The following is a 17,454-nucleotide window of genomic DNA, read 5'->3' as shown; positions in this document are numbered from 1 at the left end:
CCTGAGTGGCGACTGTCATCATCATGTCCAGAAGGAACAGCATCCTCTTCTCTACTCAGCCTGGCCCTGACACACCTGTACTGCTGCACAGGGCCTGCTGGCTTTCACTTGCTTTGCTCTGAGCTTCAGATCTGTGGGCTCCTTAGAGGCAGGGGCCATGTCTTTTTCATCTTTGACCCTTCCTCACCTAGTGGTTGGCACACACATGCTGTAGGTACTAATTAAATTTTAGTGAATTGGCGGCCAGAACTGTAGCGCAGCAGGTACTGATCGCCAAGTGGAGTCTTGACTGCTCTGCTTCTGATCCAGCTCCCTGCTAATGCACCTGGGAAGGCAAAGGAAGATGGCCCAGTGCTTGGACCCCTGCCACCGTGTGGGACACCCAGGTGGAACTCTGGGGCTCCTAGCTTCAGCCTGATCCAGACATGGTTGCAGCCATTTGGGGAATGAACTAGCAGATGGAAGACCTCTCTCTGTCTCTCTCTCTTAAAATGAATTTTTGAAAACATTTTTATAGATTTATGTATTTATTTGCAAAGCAGATCTCCCACATGGGTGCAGGGGCCCAAATACTTGGGCCATCCTCCACTGCTTTCCCAGGTACATCAGTTGGGAGCTGGATGGAAAGTGGAATCCATATGGGATGCCAGTATTGTAGGTAGCCGCTCAACCCACTACACTACAACGCTGGCTCTGTTATGGTTTTTTTGAGTCAGCTGACTGTTTTGCAAAGTTTGTTGTTATTTGCGTTTTTTTATAAGTTTTTTTCTAATTTTTGTTCATCTATTTAATTTATTCGAAAGGTAGAGACAGCAAGATCTATCATCCTCTGGTTCACTCCCCAAATGTCTACAATTGCCAGGACTGGGCCAAGCTGAAGCCTGGAACCTAGAACTCAATCCAGCTCTCCCAAGTGTGTGACAGGGACACAAGTATTAGGGCCATCATCTGCTTCCTCCCAGGGTGTGCATTAGCAGGAAGCTGGAATTGGAAGTAGAGCTGACACTTGAACCCAGGAACTCTGGCGTAGGACATGGCCATCTCAGATGGCATCTTAAACACTGCACCAAATGGCTACTTTCATAGGCCAACATATTTTATTAGAGCACTTGGATAAGTGTGTGTGTGGGGGGTATCACTGGCCCAGGAAGCAATAGAGAAAAGTTCCTTCGTCTGCATGGTGACAGGGTGAGAAGAACTTCTGGGACCCTTCCAGCCTAAAGCTCTCAGATCCCTAGAGTGACACAGTGTTACTGGGCCTGCTGTCTTAGGTCAGGTCCTGTCTCATCCCCCTACCCGGCGGGCTTCCCTGGAATTAAACCTTCATCACTCTCAGCCCCCTTCCTCGCCCCCAACTCAGTCTCACCACTGAAAAGCTTAAAGGTTAGCTCGCTTTCGAGGAGCTAGATCAATAGGTCAATAGATCAAAAGTCATTTTATAGTTCAAGGTAAACAGAACCCGCTAGGGTGGCAAAAAGCTTCACTCGCACGCTGAACTGGTGCCATCTAGTGGCCGGCTGTGTCGATCAGTCAGCTCCCAACAGGAGCGTGTCCTGCAAATAGAGTTTTTGTGAAGGCTTTTAGGGTTTCTTTCTGGGATAGTTCTTGGCAAAATGCAAGATAAATTTCCCCCAGAATCCCAGTGTCTGCCTATCTGGAATTCTTCCCCACCATAGGCAGGCGTGAGGGGAAGAGATCAAGCAGAGGCAAGTCTGCTGGCTCCCTGCTCCACGTGTCCTCAGCTACCTGTTGGCTGTCGGTCCAGGGAGAAGTCACCAAATGTCCCTGTGTCTCAAGCCCAGCTGCTGTGAGCCTTGGGTAGCACCATCTTCATTACAAATGTTGTGGGCGTATGCGTGAGGAAGCACGCACACGTAGCCCTCCCCATACACGTGGGCACTTGCTGACTATTAGTTTCTCTCATTTCTTCTGCTTTGTCGTGGATCCATCCGACCTTTCCGGGACTGCTCTCTACCTCCCAGAAATATTCACTGAGAAGTGCATTGAGTGTTTTCCTCTCCACGAGAACACGAAGATCCCAGCCAGCAAGCCTGGGGTTCCTGCTCTGTCATTTGCGGGGTTAAACTTTTTTGTAACAAAACAATTGGGTGATAAAGATGATTTGGAGGGGCTGGCCCTGTGGCGTAGCAGGTTAAGCCGCCACGTGAAGCGCTGGCATCCTATGTGGACACCGGTTTGAGTCCCCGGCTGCTCCACTTCTGATCCAGCTCCCTGCTAATGCACCTGGGAAAGCAGTGGAAGATGGCCCAAGTCCTTGGGCTGCTGCACCCTCGTGGGAGATCTGGAAGAAGCTCCTGGCTCCTGGATTTGCCTGGCCCAGCTCTGGCCTTTGCAGCCATTTGGGGAATGAACCAGTGGATAGAAGATGTCTTTTTCTCTCTCTCTCCCTCCCTGTCTCTCCCTCTGTCTATATAACTCTGCCTTTCAAATAAATATTAAAAAATTATTTGGTATGATGAATGAGAATACTTCACATGAAATAAGCATCCAATACATATTCATGTTCATTCCTGAAATGGTCGCTTTTCACAAAACAAGGGGCAGAAAGAGACCACTCTAACATAGCTGGTGAGTGGTGAAATTTTGAGGATGGGGACAGATACCCAGGCACAACTTGTATTTTATTGCATTGCCAACTCTACGTAGGAAACATTGATCCCAGTATTGTAGTCCTCTTTAAGTTTTTAGAGGAGCATTTGACTCTGGGTTAGTGAAGTAAGACAACTCTTTAGTAATTGTTGGTATAACAGCGTTACAATGTTGCAGAGAAATGGCACTGATGGATAATTGAAGCAGAGATGGGGAAGTGGATCAGTGCACCCATGAGTAGAAGGGGATGAGTGTGGAGCAGAGCCAGCTTCATGGCCAGGGACTGCCTGTATCCATAGCTCAAGATCCTGGCAGGAAATCAAATTCACCTCAGATGGTTCAAAGGAAAAACCTCAGTCAATGGACTCCTGGTAGCGGCAAATGAACAAAGACTGGCTAGAGGGGAGAGTCTGCCCGTGAGGAGCTGTGAGCATGAGGAAGGCAGTGAGTGTTGTGAGTCCTCTAGGGTGAGCCTGACCCAGCCAGGCATCAGGGCTTTTTGTCTGTGAAACACTCCCTTGAGCCTATCATTAATTCAACAAATATTTATTGCACACATATTATGAATAAGGAATTTTCTAGGCACTGGGGGAAAATGACAGACAAGGACTATGTGTTCATGAAGCTTACTTTTTGGAAAAGGAGATAGAAATTTAAGAAGAAAACTGATACACAAGAGCACGCTAGTCTCACTGTGGCATAGCGGGTTAAGCCATTGCCTGCACTGGCAGCATCCCATGTGGGTGCCAGTTCAAGTACTGACTGTTCCACGTCTGATCCAGCTCCCTGCTAATGCACCTGGGAAAGCAGCAGAGGATGGCCCAGGTGCTTGGGCTCCTGCACCCACATAGGAAACCTGGAAGGAGCTCTTAGCTTTGGATTGGCTCAGCTCCAGCTGTTGCAGTCATTTGGGGAATGACTTTGTCTCTACCCCCTTCTTTGTCTCTACCTCTCTCTGTAACTCTTTCAAATAAATAAAAAATCAATCTTAAAAATAAAGGTTAGTCCTTTGGTAGAAACATAGAGATTTTTCTTCTTAGTCTGCTTACCCATTATATCTAACTTCCTACAAAATACATATGAAGCTTCTATAATAATTTCAAATTTTTTAAATTACTAAATGGCTCTGGCTGGGTGAAGTGCAGGGGAATCAAGTGGGAGCAGGTTGACCAGATGATCGGCAAGTCCAGTAGGAAGATGGTGGTTGTTTGGATTGCTGTATAGTAGCGGCAATAGACATGACAATTCAGGCCAGGGTTAGGAGGCAGAGGCAAGAGGACTTGCTGCGCATTGAGCTGAGGAGCAGTGAGGGAGAGGGAGTTACTTTAGAACACAGAGACGGTGGTGCTGCTTCCTGAGCTACACGAAGCAGGGGCAAACCAGAAGTAAGGACGGGGCTGGAAACCAGGAGGTTATCTGGGCCATGCTAGGCGTGGAAGGTCCCTAGTAGACATCCAAAAGGAGGTAAGAGGGAGGCACTTGGGCACACGAGTCCAGGACTCAAGAGAGATGAGAGAGCTTTACTCAGCCCTACGAGTCGATCCAGGAACTAGCAGGGAAACCTCAGCCTGGCCATCCGGCTGGAGTTGGAGGCTCAGCACTTTCGCCTGAGCCTCAGCGTGGGTACAGCTTCACGGCACACGTCAACCCTACTCGTGCTCTGGGGATTTTATATTTGTTTTTCAGGGGTCTTGTTTGCACACAAATCGGGATGTCTTGGGAATATGTCGTTTTTTTTTTTTTTTCTTCTTTTTTTGACAGGCAGAGTGGATAGTGAGAGAGAGACAGAGAGAAAGGTCTTCCTTTTTGCTGTTGGTTCACCCTCCAATGGCCGCTACGGCCGGTACACCGCACTGATCCGAAGCCAGGAGCCAGGTGCTTCTCCTGGTCTCCCATGGGGTGCAGGGCCCAAGGACTTGGGCCATCCTCCACTGCCTTCCCAGGCCATAGCAGAGAGCTGGCCTGGAAGAGGGGCAACCGGGACAGAATCTGGCGCCCCAACCGGGACTAGAACCTGGTGTGCCAGCGCCGCAAAAGGAGGATTAGCCTATTGAGCCACGGCGCTGGCCAGGAATATGTCTTTTTTTTTTTTTTTTTTTCATTTTGGAAAGGCATAGTGAGAGAGAGGGGGAGACACACACACACACACAGAAATCTTCCATCTGATGATTACTCCATTAATGGCTACGCATCCAGGTCTTGCGGGTCCAGGCTGAAGCCAGGAGGCCAGAACCCCATCTGGCTCCACCTCATCGGGGTCAGGGGCTCAGGCACTTGGGTAGTCATTAGCTGCCTTCCCAGGTGCATTAGCAAGAAGCTGGGTCAAAAGTGGAGAGCCAGAACTCTGATAAGGAATGCTGGTGTCACGAGAGGTGGCTTAACCCCCTGTGCTACCACACAGCCTTGGGAATATGTCTTAAGACCATGTTCCAATTTTTCAACATATTGGAACCTCTGTGACTCCCAAAAGGAAAGCCAAGAAGTTACCGTATTTATAAAAATGGTATCTCCAAAGACAAGATAGTGTTACAGCTTAGGATTTATTTTCGTTTGTGATTTATTGCTTGTTTCATAGAGAGAGAGACAGAGTGAGAGGTATAGTGAGAAACAGAGACAGAGAGATATCTTCCACCCAGTGGTTCACTCCCCAAAGACCTGCAACAGCCAGGACTAGGCCTTTAGCAAAACCTAGCGAAGAGAAGTAATGGCTGCTGTAGGAGACCAAGGCAAGACAGGCCAGGCAGCAAGTGAGGCCTCCGAAGCAAACAGGGCTCCCAGGCCCCTGCGTAGGGGTGGGGAGGGCAGGGGCTGATGATGTCCAAAGCCGGAACATTGAACATGAGTGAAAATCCCCAAAGACATCCTTCCTAGTGCACAGCCTGACTAATCCGCCTGGCCAGCCGTCCTGCTGTGCTGGTGGACATTGTTTACACAAACTGTCAGGCTCCTGCAGGGCCTGTTGACATCTGTCTTTGTCAGGACAGCCAGCGGAATGCTGGCTCCTCAGATAAGGCTAAGGATTTTTCATTTCCTGCTGCTCCTCTGAGACCCCATCACAGTGTCAGGACCAGGCCCAAGGGTGTGTGCTAATCCACTCTCACCTTCCCCACCCTTGCCCAGTTCCTCTTATCAGCTCAGGCCATCACTGCCTTTCCCCCAGCCCCGGGCCTGGCCCCTGCGGCATTCCACGTGCCTCCTGGCAGAGGAATGGTTTCAAAAGCCAGTCTCATCAAGTCACCACCAGCCCTCCCATCCTCTAAGGGCTGAAACTTTCAAAAGTCCTTCATGACCTTAGGAAGAATTTTAAACTCCTTGGCTGACAAACTGGATTCTTCAAAATCAGGTTTGCCTCTGCCTTTTACCTCTCCCCACCTGTCCCCACAAGGAATCCAAACACTTGCAGCTCCCATCATGGAAATGTGCCCCCTATTGCTGTGGCCACCTATGTCCTTCTGATCATTTGCGGCTGCCATGGCACCATCTTAGAAAGAGTTCTCCTGCCCTAAGTAAGATTAGAACTTCCCCCCCCCAACATGATCCTCAATTCTCACCCCCACTTCAACAGTTTCCCACTCTTTCTCACTCACTGTTTATCTCTTAGTACCCTATTCCTCTACCCCCACCTTAACCACAAGACTGTAGGTTCCTCTCTTGCCTGTCAAAGCTCAGTACCTAGCACAATGACTGACATATACAAGAGTACTCAATAAATATTCATGAAATAAATGAATGAACAGATTGCTAAAGGTTAACCCTATTTGTAGTAACTATTGTGTTAATATAATAAATGTCATAAGCAATAAATGTAAGATTAAAATGAATAAAACATAAGATACATATCAAATACAATTTAAAGATTCCACTTAAGGGGTCGGCGCTGTGGCATAGCAGGTGAAGCTGCCACCTGCAGTGCCGGCATCCCATATGGCCACCGGTCCAAGCCCTAGCTGTTCCACTTCCGATCTAGCTCTCTGCTATGGACTTGGGCCCCTGCACCCACGTGGGAGACCCAGTTCCAGCCATTATGGCCACTTGGGGAGTGAACCAGCAGATATAAGACCTCTCTCTCTCTCAAACTGTCTTTCAAATAAATAAAAATAAATCTTTTAAAAAAAAATCCCACTTAGGTTTGATAGGAAAATCGCTGAGGCTCCAAAAGAGGAATTGTTCATGGGAAAGTTAGGAATCCCCAAGGCTTGAACTCCATCCAGGCTAACCCAATGCTGTCAGACAGACTCAAAGGTGGGGCAAGCTACTGTTTAACCATAAGTCAGAGGGAATTTGGCAAGAACATGTAGGGTAAGGAGAAAGAGGGGTAAGAAAGGATGAGGGCTACGGCCGGGGTGTGGAGGGCTCTTAATCCATGCCCAGGGATTGGGAACAGGAGGCCCGGACACGCACAGTAATGGCACCCCGAAGACGCAGTCGGCGGCCATCTGTCGTGGTTGTGTCGGGAACGTGGAGGACGCATTCCCGCTGAGCCTTAAACGGCACCAGGACCCGGAAGCCTGCCCTGGCCTCTAGGTCGGGGCGGGCCTCTGTGCCACCTCGGGGGCTCCCTTGATTGCCCTGGGCCTCAACTGCATTTACAAAATGGAAATATCTTGCAGCCCTTGTGCCAAGGGTTCATGCTGAGAACAGCGCAAGGCGCTGAGGCCGCCCTCACCAGCGGCTCCGCCCTGGGCTCCCCGGGCACGTCCAGGGAGACCCCCGAGGCGCAGGCTGAGAGTTTCACTTCCGGGGCACGCGTGTCACAAGTCCAGCGGCCTCAGGAAAGACGCGCAGCGGTGGTGACCGCGGGGGCTGGGGGCTCTGGGGGCCGGGCCGGGGGCCCAGGGAGGGGCTTGGGGCTGAGGTCCAGGGCCCCGGCGGACCTGCTGCTGCGTCCGGAGCCCGCCCGTGCCGTGGAGCGAAGTGCAGCCACCGCGACGGGGCGGCGAGCAGGGCCTGACCGGCGGTGACTGGACAGCAGGAAATGCAACCGCCCCACCCCAGCCCTGAAGATCCGGACGGGGCAGGGGAAATAATGACGTTGAACCAGACCCTTCCATTAGCACATTCTTCGTACGGCGCACGGCACGGTTGACTGGGGGGCAATTCCCGGTTACCATAACTACGCCCCATCTTTTCGCCTTCATTATCCATTTACAAACCAGTTTTAGGGGCATTTGATCACACAAACCTAACGACTGTGGAGTAAATGAAATGTCTCATGCGTATCGTGATGACAAATGTCCTGTCCGAGAACCTGTTTTTAAGTCATAGTTAAAACCTGTAACTTTTTTTCCGGATTTAAAAAAAAGAGAGAATTTTGAGATGGTCTCTAAGCCGGCCATTCGTTTTCAGACCTTCTTAAAACATATCCCACACTCCCTTTCTTCCCAGCCTTCCACCGCTCTTCAGATCTCGTTTCTTCGTCTGGAAATCTCGCGAGAGGACGAGATCTCATGAATTCTCCCAGGAGCCACTGCTCTTCCTCTTCCTGTAAGCGGCCTTAGGTGAGTGACTATGTCGTGGCTCTCTGAGCGCGCAATCCACTGGCCATCGCCGCCATCCTGGCTTTGGGGTCGTCGGCGCCGAGGCATCCGTTGGGAGAACTCCCAGGGCTACGATTGTACGCTGGAAGTGGTGTTCCCCTGTGTAAAGGAATGTGGCGGGGGCCCGACTTGGCGCTCCGGGACCAGCCGGCCTCTGCTACCTGCATAGGGACATGGGTGGGAATGGGGGGTGGCAGGGCCCCTCGGCAGGCGGCAGCACGGGCGGCTTGTAGTCCGTGCCGACTTCAGCTCCAGAGGTGCGGCGCCTTGGTGAGTGGTGGCCGAGAACGCGGCGAGAGAGTGGGGGAGTAAAGTCGGGTCAGGGCTTAGCTCGATTCGACAAAGCGCGTGGGTTGGCTCCCAGCGTGGTTCATACCCCGAAAGTCTGAGTTGGGTGGAGGGAGGATGTGGACTGAACTGTGCCGTGCTCCCGCGAGGGCCGGGTTTGGTTGGAACACGCCGTACGTCGTATCTACTGCTGGTGAGGGCCCTATGTGAGCCAGCGCTGGGAGGTGCACAGGAGAACGCTGCGATGATGCCATTTCTTAGGACACCTTTGGATAAATCATGAAACCAACCATTCTCTGAGCAGCTGTGGGGCGCATTTAGTAATTCGCTTACACTGTGTCACTGCTGTGTACTGGGGATGATTGACAGGGTTGCCACTGTGCCCTTGCAGGTGACCTGCGAAAATGGTTCGCTACTCACTGGACCCAGAAAACCCCACAAAATGTAAGTGCGAACGGGAGCTGCGTCTGTATTTTCTGATTGGGGTACAGGTGAGACGCCCGAAGTTAACCAGAACGTCTTATTTTCTAGCATGCAAATCAAGAGGCTCAAATCTTCGCGTTCACTTTAAGGTATGTGAATCAGAGCCCAAGGGGTTCCGCGTTGCACTGTTCTTACAAGGTGGCTGCAGTGATGCGTTTCTTAGGACACCTTTGGAGTTAGCCGTGAAATAACCAACGAGTTCTGAGTGGCCATCTTTGATTTGAGTATTGATCATCCGGGTATCCTAAGCAACGTTATTTAGGATTTGTGGGAAAGCAGTCTGCAGCTCGAGATGGGACTTAGAATTCCGTCCAAGATGACGGGGTCTGGACGTTTCACAGCGGGTGGGGGTTTAAGGCTGCTTTCCCCTCAGCCACAGGGTGGTTGACATTGGACTGCCTCGCCTCCCAGGAATGGAGAAGCGTGGTTTTTTAACTGCTGGGCTGCGTTGACATTTTGACAGTATGCAAATTGCTTGCTTAAGAAGTATGATGATTTGACATAAATGACAAATATTTGTGTTCATACTTAGAACACTCGAGAAACTGCCCAGGCCATCAAGGGTATGCATATCCGAAAAGCCACCAAATACCTGAAAGACGTCACATTAAAGAAGCAGTGTGTGCCGTTCCGTCGGTACAACGGTGGAGTTGGTAGATGTGCCCAGGTAAGAATTCGTAGTTCCGTAACTGCAGGGAAGCAGATGGAATGGCTAAGGTGGGCCTTTATCGTGCTGTTTCTGGTTGCTGTGATGACAAATCTTAGGACACCTTTGGATTAACCGTGAAATAAAACAAGTTCTGAGCAACCCTGATGTAGCAAATGCATTCATCTTGTTTGCAGTGTTAATTTAAGGAAGTCACTAATTATCTCCATTTTCTTTCAGGCCAAGCAGTGGGGTTGGACCCAGGGTCGTTGGCCCAAAAAAAGTGCCGAGTTTCTGCTGCACATGCTTAAAAACGCAGAGAGTAATGCTGAGCTGAAGGTATCTTGTAAATATGTGCTAATGACACTGATATCTTGATTGATTATCTTTCTCAATAACTCAGCCTTTTCATTTACTAAAATCTCTACCTCCTGCCTCTGGCATGCTGTAGAGACTCAGTCTATCCATGCCTAAGACTTGATTACCAGTATTTCCCTTATTGGGGTACTTGGAAAAGAAACACTTCTTCCTTCTGTCTTTTATATTACTGGTATTTCACTAGGAGTTTATTGTGAAGTGGGTTTTTTGGTAGTAAGTCAACAAAAGGATAGCGTTGATGGTGGTTAATGTGGTATGTTACAGTTATGATGAAGGGAATGTAAAACTTCAGAAGTTAAAACAGTGATGGTTGACAAAGGGCTTACCCTTTACTGTTCTGCATTTGAAAGCCTAGAAGAGAACTGGAGTTCTGTGTACAGTCAGTGCTTAGAGGTGCCTCTGCTTTGTGCTCAACTCCTGTTGAACCACCTTTAGGGAGGCTGCTTAAAATTGTGTCCTGTAAAAGTGAAAGCAGACAACTGTGTAAATGATCTTAAAGTCTGAGAGTATTGCCTTTGAAAAGTTAGCTCGCTAAGCCAAGGACCTTAGGGCAAGGGCAAGTGCTGCAGTGTGTGATGTTAAAAGGTGATTTTGTTCTTCCAGGGTTTGGATGTAGATTCTCTGGTCATTGAGCACATCCAGGTGAACAAGGCCCCCAAGATGCGCCGCCGGACCTACAGAGCCCACGGCCGGATCAACCCGTACATGAGCTCCCCGTGCCACATCGAGATGATCCTCACTGAGAAGGAACAGATTGTTCCTAAGCCAGAAGAGGAGGTGGCACAGAAGAAAAAGGTACAACTACTTAGTAGTTCCTGTCCAGTTGGGAGCAGACTTGGGGTTGCTGTGATGGCTATCTTAGGACACCTTTGGAATAACCGTGAAAGGAAATTGTTCTGAGCAACCCGGGTAGCCAGTTTTTTGACTAACAGCAGTGTTGTGACTGGTAAAGTACATCAGACCCCCGTGATCGGCCTATGGAGGCACAGCGTAACGCAGAAAGCGTGTTCTCTGTAAATGACAGAGCAGGCTAAGCCACCGCCCCATAACTTGCACACCTAATGGATGGAGCATGCTGCTTATCACTGAAATACCCGCCATCCTTTCTCCCCCTTAGTCCTTATCTGCCAGGCTTCCTGCCGCCTCTGTTAAGCAGAAACGAGTCCTCCAAGAATTTAACAGTCCTTTTGTTCTTTCTCTCCCCAGATATCCCAGAAGAAACTAAAGAAGCAAAAACTTATGGCTCGGGAATAAACTCAGTATAAAATAAATACGAATTAAAAGAACGTTGGTTGTCTTTATTAGTAAACCTTTTGTGTCTTTATAAACGCATCAAATGAGTTCTCTTAGGATCAAAATTCAAGTCGGTTTTTGTGTGCCCCGGGCCACTCAGTTTTGATCCGTGGATAATGCTGCTGTGAGGCTCTTCCAAGTACAATGCAAGCCCTTTTGCCATATTTAGTTACGCATCTGTCGCAAGTTTTCTTCACCCTGAGAAGGAAGGCTGCAGTTGTTAGTGGTCACTCTCCAATCACATGTTTTCTGGTAATAGATTGTTAATAGTGTTTGGTTAAAATGGGGACCTGGCCTTCATAGCATGTCGCGGATTATGCCACAGTGTTCTAGCCGCCAGACATCCTGGGGCCCGTGGGGGTGCTCTGCCGCTGCAGGTGGTTCTGTGTGTCAGGAGGACTTGAGGGTGGGGACAGCGGGGTTCAGGAGGCGGCGACGGGTTCGGGTGCTGCGGCCGGTTTCCTCTGGTGATGCCGGGCGGAGAGCACGTTCTGCGGGGCAAGGTGGGAGAGGGGTCAGTCCGGAGGGGCCCAGTCCCTACCCGTCCCCTCAGGTTCTCCCGTGCATTAAGGCCTCCAGTCACGCTGTCTAGGCCGGCTGCTGCCATCACAAACGGCGTGGGGACAGACGTTCTAGTCGGGCTCGAAGCCTGCTTTCCAGACAGGACGTGTGAGGATGCGCGGGGACAGCTTCCAGAGGAAGCTAAGCTAAGCCGTGGAAACCAATAAACCCCGAGGGAGCATGGCCTCCCCTCCTCAACCTGACTCCCGCCGCAGCCGCCCCGAGTGACGTGGCTTAGTCGTCATCGCCAAGAACGTGACGTGTGAGGGCCTGAAGAGCCCTGCCCTAGAAGTTAAGACACCAACAAACGGCTGGCCGGCGACGGCGCCTGCCGACGGCCTGTGGCACACCCGCGGGAGTGGAGGGCTCCGACCTTCCCGCGTCCCGCACGGCCTCTCCTCCGCCGCTGGGCGCCCGCAGCGCCGCCGCGCCCGCCCACCCGCGGCGCCGCCGTGCGCCCGGTCACCCAGGCTGACGCAGGCGCGCTCCGCCGCCCTCTCGGGGTGCCCATTGGCTCGGCAGCAGCTCGTCCCTCCCTCCGGAAGTGCGGACGTTGGCGCTCGGGCTTCGCGGCCGCCGGTGAGCTGGGCTGGGGGCGCTCGGGCTGGGGCCGGGGCTGGGTCGTGTCGCGGCGGTCCCGCGGCGCTCGGAGGCTCGCCTGGCCGCCACGCAGCCCGCGGAGCCCTCGGTCGGGGTGCGGCCCGCCCGCGCCCTCACGGTACGCTCGCCCCGAGCGCCGGCCCGGCCGGTGCCTCCGTCTCGCTCGGTCCCCGCCTTGGCCCCTGCCAGCGGCCCGGCGTTCGCCCTGGCCCCGTGGGAGGGATGGCGGAGCCGCGGGCCTGCGCTCGGCGACGGCTCTGCGCCGTTTCGCTCGCTTTGTCGACTTGCAGCGCGGAATTAGATGTCTCCCTGGCCCCCTTCTGGAATGTTCTAACGGTTTCTGTATACGTAAAGTCAAATAGCTTCTCACAGGATCGTTGTGAGGCTTCGGGGAGAAAATACAAGCAGCCTCGTTTTAGAGAGAGCTAAAAAGTTGTTCGCAGAGGCGTCCGTGCGGTGACGGAGAGCTCGCAGCTTGTCACGCGTGAACTTGCGTGGCACACAGCCGGCTCTCTGTGATGCAGGGGTCGCCAGTCACCACCTGAGCCTGGGGCCCGCAGCACCGCCCGCCGGTTGCTTTGAAGAGGTTTGGTTGGTTTGGAAGGCTTGGTAGAAGGAGGGTAACATGGTGTTTTTGCCGGAGGGTTGAAGGAATTGATAACATCTGTCACCTGCTCGCGCCTGCACAGGTGCGTTTCCTTCAACCTGGGACGCCGTGATGGGAAAGGGGTGGAAGCAGGCGCCCCACTGCACGTTCCCGTCTAGCACCTGGTACTCCTTTACTCCCCGATAGTGTTTTTATGTAGTAACTCTTACTTGGGGCGAATAGTATGTTTTCAAGTGTCGAAATAGACCTTTCACATACCTTAAGGTGCATTCCTTCAGTCATTTTTCGACGATGAACTAAATTTTTGTCTCCCCCATAACTCAACAGATTTAAGAGCTCAAAGCTGGGACAATGGTGTGCATTCCTTGTATCGTCATTCCCATTCTGCTCTGGATCTACAAAAAATTCTTGGAGCCATACGTATACCCGCTGATTTCCCCTTTTGTTAGCCGCATATGGCCCAGAAAGGCTGTGCAAGAATCCAGTGATAACGGGAGAGTGGACTGTAAGGTAAGGACACTCGAATGCTTCAAATAAGGGTGGGTGAAGGGAGGGCGCATTTTTTTGGAACCAGAAGCTCCAATCATTTTTCACAATTTAAGTGGTTAAATCCCACTAGCCCTGTGATGAATGCATTGGTTCCTTGCTTTATAGCCAACACAAAATGAACATTTTTAAGAGTGTACTTAGCTGTGTTGTATTTGTGTCCATGCTTGGCCCTACACATTTCTGGAAGCACAATTTTCTTCATTCCAAACTTTGTTGTCCATTTTTACACAGAATGTCTCTTACAATTAATAATCTTGTTGTGATAGTAATTCCTAAACCATATTTTCATTTTAGGGCACAGACACAAATGGATTACCAACGAAAGGACCAACAGAAATCCCTGATAAAAAGAAAGACTGAAGTGGCTTTCCCCAAGGGATCCCAGTTGTTTCACACATGGACGTGATAATAAGAAGCACCTTCTTCATGACTGTCTCTGACCTTTTTCTCTGAGACCAGAACTCAGGCTAGCTAGTTTAGGTAGTTCCCTGTACCAATCAGGGAATATGTGGTATTTATACTTAAAATGTACTTAGTTATATTTAATGACCTCATTCCTGAGTTCCTTTTTCATTAACGTAGATTTCATTCCTATTACTGCACTTTTAATAATATGAATAAATAGAAGGTTTGTGCCAGCAGATACTTAGATGTTGCTAAATCAGTCCTTAACAGCCCTGACCCTCTCTAGCATTCATTCATGTGAATGACCGATGTGTGCTCTCATTTCTTTGGGCACCTCTAGTCTGAGCAGAGTACATTTTTACTGTGAAACAGTGCAGGGGATAAAGCTGTGAAACAAAGAAATAATGACTTTCCAACACAGTGAATCCGTGAGAGTAATGTCACAGTCTATCCGTGAGAGTAATGATTACTCTGTAATGCTCTGAGGAAGACAGAAAAGACAGGGACATAGAAAAAACCTAATTGATAAATGAAACATCTTTTATTTAAGCATCTGATGTATGTTGTAAAATTCCAGTCCTTGCATTCCTTCTATTCCTACAAATGTATTAAATATTCTGTTTAACTTGCGGTTCTTTTTAAGTCTCTTTAAATATTCAAAAAGGAGATTTTCACCTCATTAGAAAACATTTGAAAGCCACTTAATAGTGATGGGATAGCAGTCAGCTTTTTTTTTTTTTTTTTTTGAAAGGCAGAAGGAGAGATGGAGAGATCTTCCTTCTGCTGGTTCACTTCCCAAAAGGCCACAATGGCTGGGGCTGGGCCAGGTTGGAGCCAAGAGCTTCATCTGGGTCTCCCACATGGGTGCAGGGCCTCGAGCACTTGGGCCGTCTTCTGGTGCTTTCCCAGGTTCATTGGCAGGGAGCTGGATCAGCCCAAACCAGCACCCATATGGGATGTTGGAGTTGAGGTTCCAGTTTAACTCACTACGCCACAACACGAGCCCCAACAGTTAGCTATGTTTACATATCAAGACACTCCGGAATTGAGTAGTTTTCCAACAGTCACTTGGCTGGACAGTTATTTTCTGATCTGGGCTTGCTCATTGCTAGTGACCTGGCTCTCTATGTGGTCTTTCCACTTGGGCTTCTTCAGTTGTAGGGATCTGTAAACATTCAAAGATGATACAAATATATCCTAACTAAGGCTTTGTTAAGGCATGTCTCTGGTCATTAACCCTAGACCTCACTGAAATAAATCAGTAGATCTCAATTTGTCTACCCTAGCCCTTCTGAATATGTTGTATCCAGGTGATTAGTTTGTTCTCAAAGGTGTTAAAATTACTTATAAAAATTGCAGTAGAAGAGCATATTCAGTGGAAAGCTGGGAGCCCATTTCAGAGCGGCAGTTACCGTCCCAGGTGCTCTGCTTCCAATCCAGCCCTGCTAGTGTGCCTGGGGAAGCAGTGGAAGATGGCCCCAGTGCTTGGGCCCCTGTCATCACATGCGAGACCAAATGGCACTCTAATCTAGCTTCAGCCTGGCCCCGTCCTGGCAGTTGCATCCATTTGGGGGGCGAGCTAACAGATGGAAGAGCGCTCTGTTACTCTGCCTTTCAAATAAGTTTTTTTTTTTTTTTAAATTAAAAGTTAATGTTCCAGCTCATATTCCAGCTCCACACATGTAACATCTGTTAGTTTTTTGAGTAGTCTTCTAGTAACTTTTAAGAAGTGTATTTGAGAGAGTTCCCTTCAGCTGGTTCATTCTCCCAAATGTCTGCAATGGCTAGGGCTGGATTGGGCTGAGAATACAATGTGGGTCTCCCATGTGGATAGCCGGCACCCAGCTGGTCCATCTCTGCTGCCTCCCAGGGTCTGCAGTGGTGAAAGCTGTAGTCTGTGTAGGACCCAGGTCCTGCAGTGTGGGATGCAGGCATCCTAACTGGCATCTTAGCAGCTAGGCTAAATACCCACTCATTCTAGCAACAAGTGTACTGTTGGTCTGAGGAATCAGATAATATTGCAAGACTTACGATGTCTTGAATGCCATTCTTTCCCAAAGACAACTAATTGAGCTGTTGCTTTTGGTATTTATCTCTATATTTCCAGCTAACCTGTATGGCTGCTTTTTTGAAAGACCACCTTCAGATGTTACTGACTTCCTGTTTTAGTTGAGATACAGCTGTCTTACACACTCTACCCCCCTACATCCTCCTAGTATATTCATCAGTTTTGCCTGAGTCATTCATTACTCAGTGGATCAATTTGAGTTGCCAAGTATCTTCCACTTGACCCTTAAAGTCTGCCCGTTTGTCCTGCCCCTACACCCCCAGAAAGCTGTGTGGACCACTTAAACTCCCCAGGCCCTCTAGGTGTGCAGTAGGGATGCACAGCCGGAAATGGAAGGAAGGAACGGCTTCATTCCCTTGGCCACCTCCCTCCCAGATCCCTCAGGCTAACTGTTCCTCAGTGCGAATTTTAGCACCACAAGGTGACCAACTCCTTGTGACTCAGTTTCCCCTAACCTCTCCCTGTCCTTGGTCTTTTGGATCTGGGGGTGGGGGCACCTGTGCTACCTAAGGCTCTGGGTTACTGCTGTCTGCTGGGACACTGCTAACTGTACAGATGGTAGCAGTGTCTTGTGATTGAGTTTCCTTTCACGTCCAGGGTGGTTTTCCTGCAGTCACTAATGGCCTCTTCCTCCCCAGACATGACCTGGTTGGCATTGTGGGACTCCAGGCTTTGTGACCCCTGCCGTGTTGGAGCTCACACACTCCTCTTTCAAAGTTTACTCATTCTGTAGCATGCAGATTCCTAGCTTGGGAGATCGTGTATAGATAATTTTGAAGTGTGCTCCCCAGAAGATTCCAAATTGCCGTAGACCTCACAAAAGCTGGGTCCGCTGTCCAACATGCTGCAAGCCTGTTACTGGCGCTGGGCTGTTGGAAAGCAGCCGAGAGCAGGGAACCTGAGCTGTCACTTAATTCTCGGGCTCCTTGAGGGCCCAGAGGTGAAGCTGCTTCCAGATTGAAGCGGGGGTAGAGAAGTGCACGTTCGGCACATGTTGAGGTCCCTGGCTGATCTGCAGTGCTCGTGGCCCTCCTTTGGTGGGTTGGTCAGCAGTATGGTTTTTTTGGATTTTGATGATGGCCAAGTGGGCTGGAGTCTGTTGGTAGTTTTTGCTCTGGCCTGGGTTTCCTGGAAAAGCCTCAAGACCAAACATGGCAATGTTACCTATGGTGAGATCAATGACCTCATGGGTCTTGTGATCAGGGACTGTATTGGACTGACTGCGGGACCCCTCATGTCAGCGGCTTAATTTTAATAAGAGATTGATTTGCAATCAAAGAAGCAGAGCAGAGAAACTAAGCTGAGGCAGTGAGGCTGGGAGACCGTGAGAGTTTCTAGCATCTGCATCAAAGACAGGCCGCATAGGGGCTCTCAGTTTCAAAACCATTAAACCCACCCTCCAGAGAATTTGTGGTCTCCTAAGGCATTT

At 50.0% G+C, this 17,454-nt stretch overlaps 2 protein-coding genes, 1 long non-coding RNA gene and 4 other non-coding genes across 8 annotated transcripts; 6 read left to right on the top strand and 1 right to left on the bottom strand.

The window, feature by feature from the left end:
* Positions 1-8,329: 8,329 nt before the first annotated feature.
* Positions 8,330-11,215, top strand: RPL17 (ribosomal protein L17). The gene is made up of 7 exons (XM_062201649.1): positions 8,330-8,417; positions 8,827-8,879; positions 8,967-9,007; positions 9,451-9,585; positions 9,805-9,903; positions 10,546-10,737; positions 11,149-11,215. Exons 2-7 carry the CDS (start codon positions 8,840-8,842, stop codon positions 11,194-11,196), a joined length of 555 nt encoding a protein of 184 aa, XP_062057633.1. The 5' UTR covers positions 8,330-8,417; positions 8,827-8,839; the 3' UTR covers positions 11,197-11,215.
* LOC133767367 (small nucleolar RNA SNORD58) lies at positions 8,675-8,740 on the top strand. Its single transcript, XR_009866853.1, has one exon. It is a non-coding gene; the product is annotated as a small nucleolar RNA SNORD58 (small nucleolar RNA).
* LOC133767368 (small nucleolar RNA SNORD58) lies at positions 9,061-9,128 on the top strand. Its single transcript, XR_009866854.1, has one exon. It is a non-coding gene; the product is annotated as a small nucleolar RNA SNORD58 (small nucleolar RNA).
* On the top strand, positions 9,662-9,727 carry LOC133767365 (small nucleolar RNA SNORD58). Its single transcript, XR_009866851.1, has one exon. It is a non-coding gene; the product is annotated as a small nucleolar RNA SNORD58 (small nucleolar RNA).
* On the top strand, positions 10,784-10,847 carry LOC133767366 (small nucleolar RNA SNORD58). The gene has a single exon (XR_009866852.1). It is a non-coding gene; the product is annotated as a small nucleolar RNA SNORD58 (small nucleolar RNA).
* A 4-nt stretch (positions 11,216-11,219) lies between the features above and the next one.
* LOC133767262 (uncharacterized) lies at positions 11,220-12,281 on the bottom strand. The gene is made up of 2 exons (XR_009866824.1): positions 12,170-12,281; positions 11,220-11,726 (listed from the first exon to the last, which is right to left on the bottom strand). It is a non-coding gene; the product is annotated as an uncharacterized LOC133767262 (long non-coding RNA).
* Positions 12,282-12,284: 3 nt separating this feature from the next.
* C9H18orf32 (chromosome 9 C18orf32 homolog) lies at positions 12,285-14,587 on the top strand. Of its 2 annotated transcripts, none has more exons than XM_062201651.1 (3): positions 12,285-12,375; positions 13,331-13,513; positions 13,847-14,587. In XM_062201651.1, exons 2-3 carry the CDS (start codon positions 13,355-13,357, stop codon positions 13,910-13,912), a joined length of 225 nt encoding a protein of 74 aa, XP_062057635.1. In that variant the 5' UTR covers positions 12,285-12,375; positions 13,331-13,354; the 3' UTR covers positions 13,913-14,587. The 2 variants fall into 2 exon arrangements, with proteins under 2 accessions (XP_062057635.1, XP_062057634.1); XM_062201650.1 differs by lacking the exon at positions 12,285-12,375 and adding an exon at positions 12,413-12,514.
* The last annotated feature ends 2,867 nt before the right edge of the window (positions 14,588-17,454 follow it).

The sequence above is a fragment of the Lepus europaeus genome, chromosome 9, assembly GCF_033115175.1.
Source record: "Lepus europaeus isolate LE1 chromosome 9, mLepTim1.pri, whole genome shotgun sequence".
NCBI classification, from domain to species: Eukaryota; Metazoa; Chordata; class Mammalia; order Lagomorpha; family Leporidae; genus Lepus; species Lepus europaeus.
The sequence above is the reverse complement of the archived record's forward strand: the minus strand, read 5'-3'. Positions and strand labels throughout refer to the sequence as shown.

Excerpts from the sequence above, each read along its gene's own strand:
- RPL17 (XM_062201649.1), top strand. The coding sequence starts at position 8,840 with ATGGTTCGCTACTCACTGGACCCAGAAAACCCCACAAAAT. Across the intron at positions 9,904-10,545 it reads AGAGTAATGCTGAGCTGAAG|GGTTTGGATGTAGATTCTCT; the intron begins GTATCTTGTAAA and ends TTGTTCTTCCAG. Across the intron at positions 10,738-11,148 it reads AGGTGGCACAGAAGAAAAAG|ATATCCCAGAAGAAACTAAA; the intron begins GTACAACTACTT and ends TTCTCTCCCCAG.
- C9H18orf32 (XM_062201651.1), top strand. The coding sequence starts at position 13,355 with ATGGTGTGCATTCCTTGTATCGTCATTCCCATTCTGCTCTGGATCTAC. Across the intron at positions 13,514-13,846 it reads ACGGGAGAGTGGACTGTAAG|GGCACAGACACAAATGGATT; the intron begins GTAAGGACACTC and ends TTTTCATTTTAG.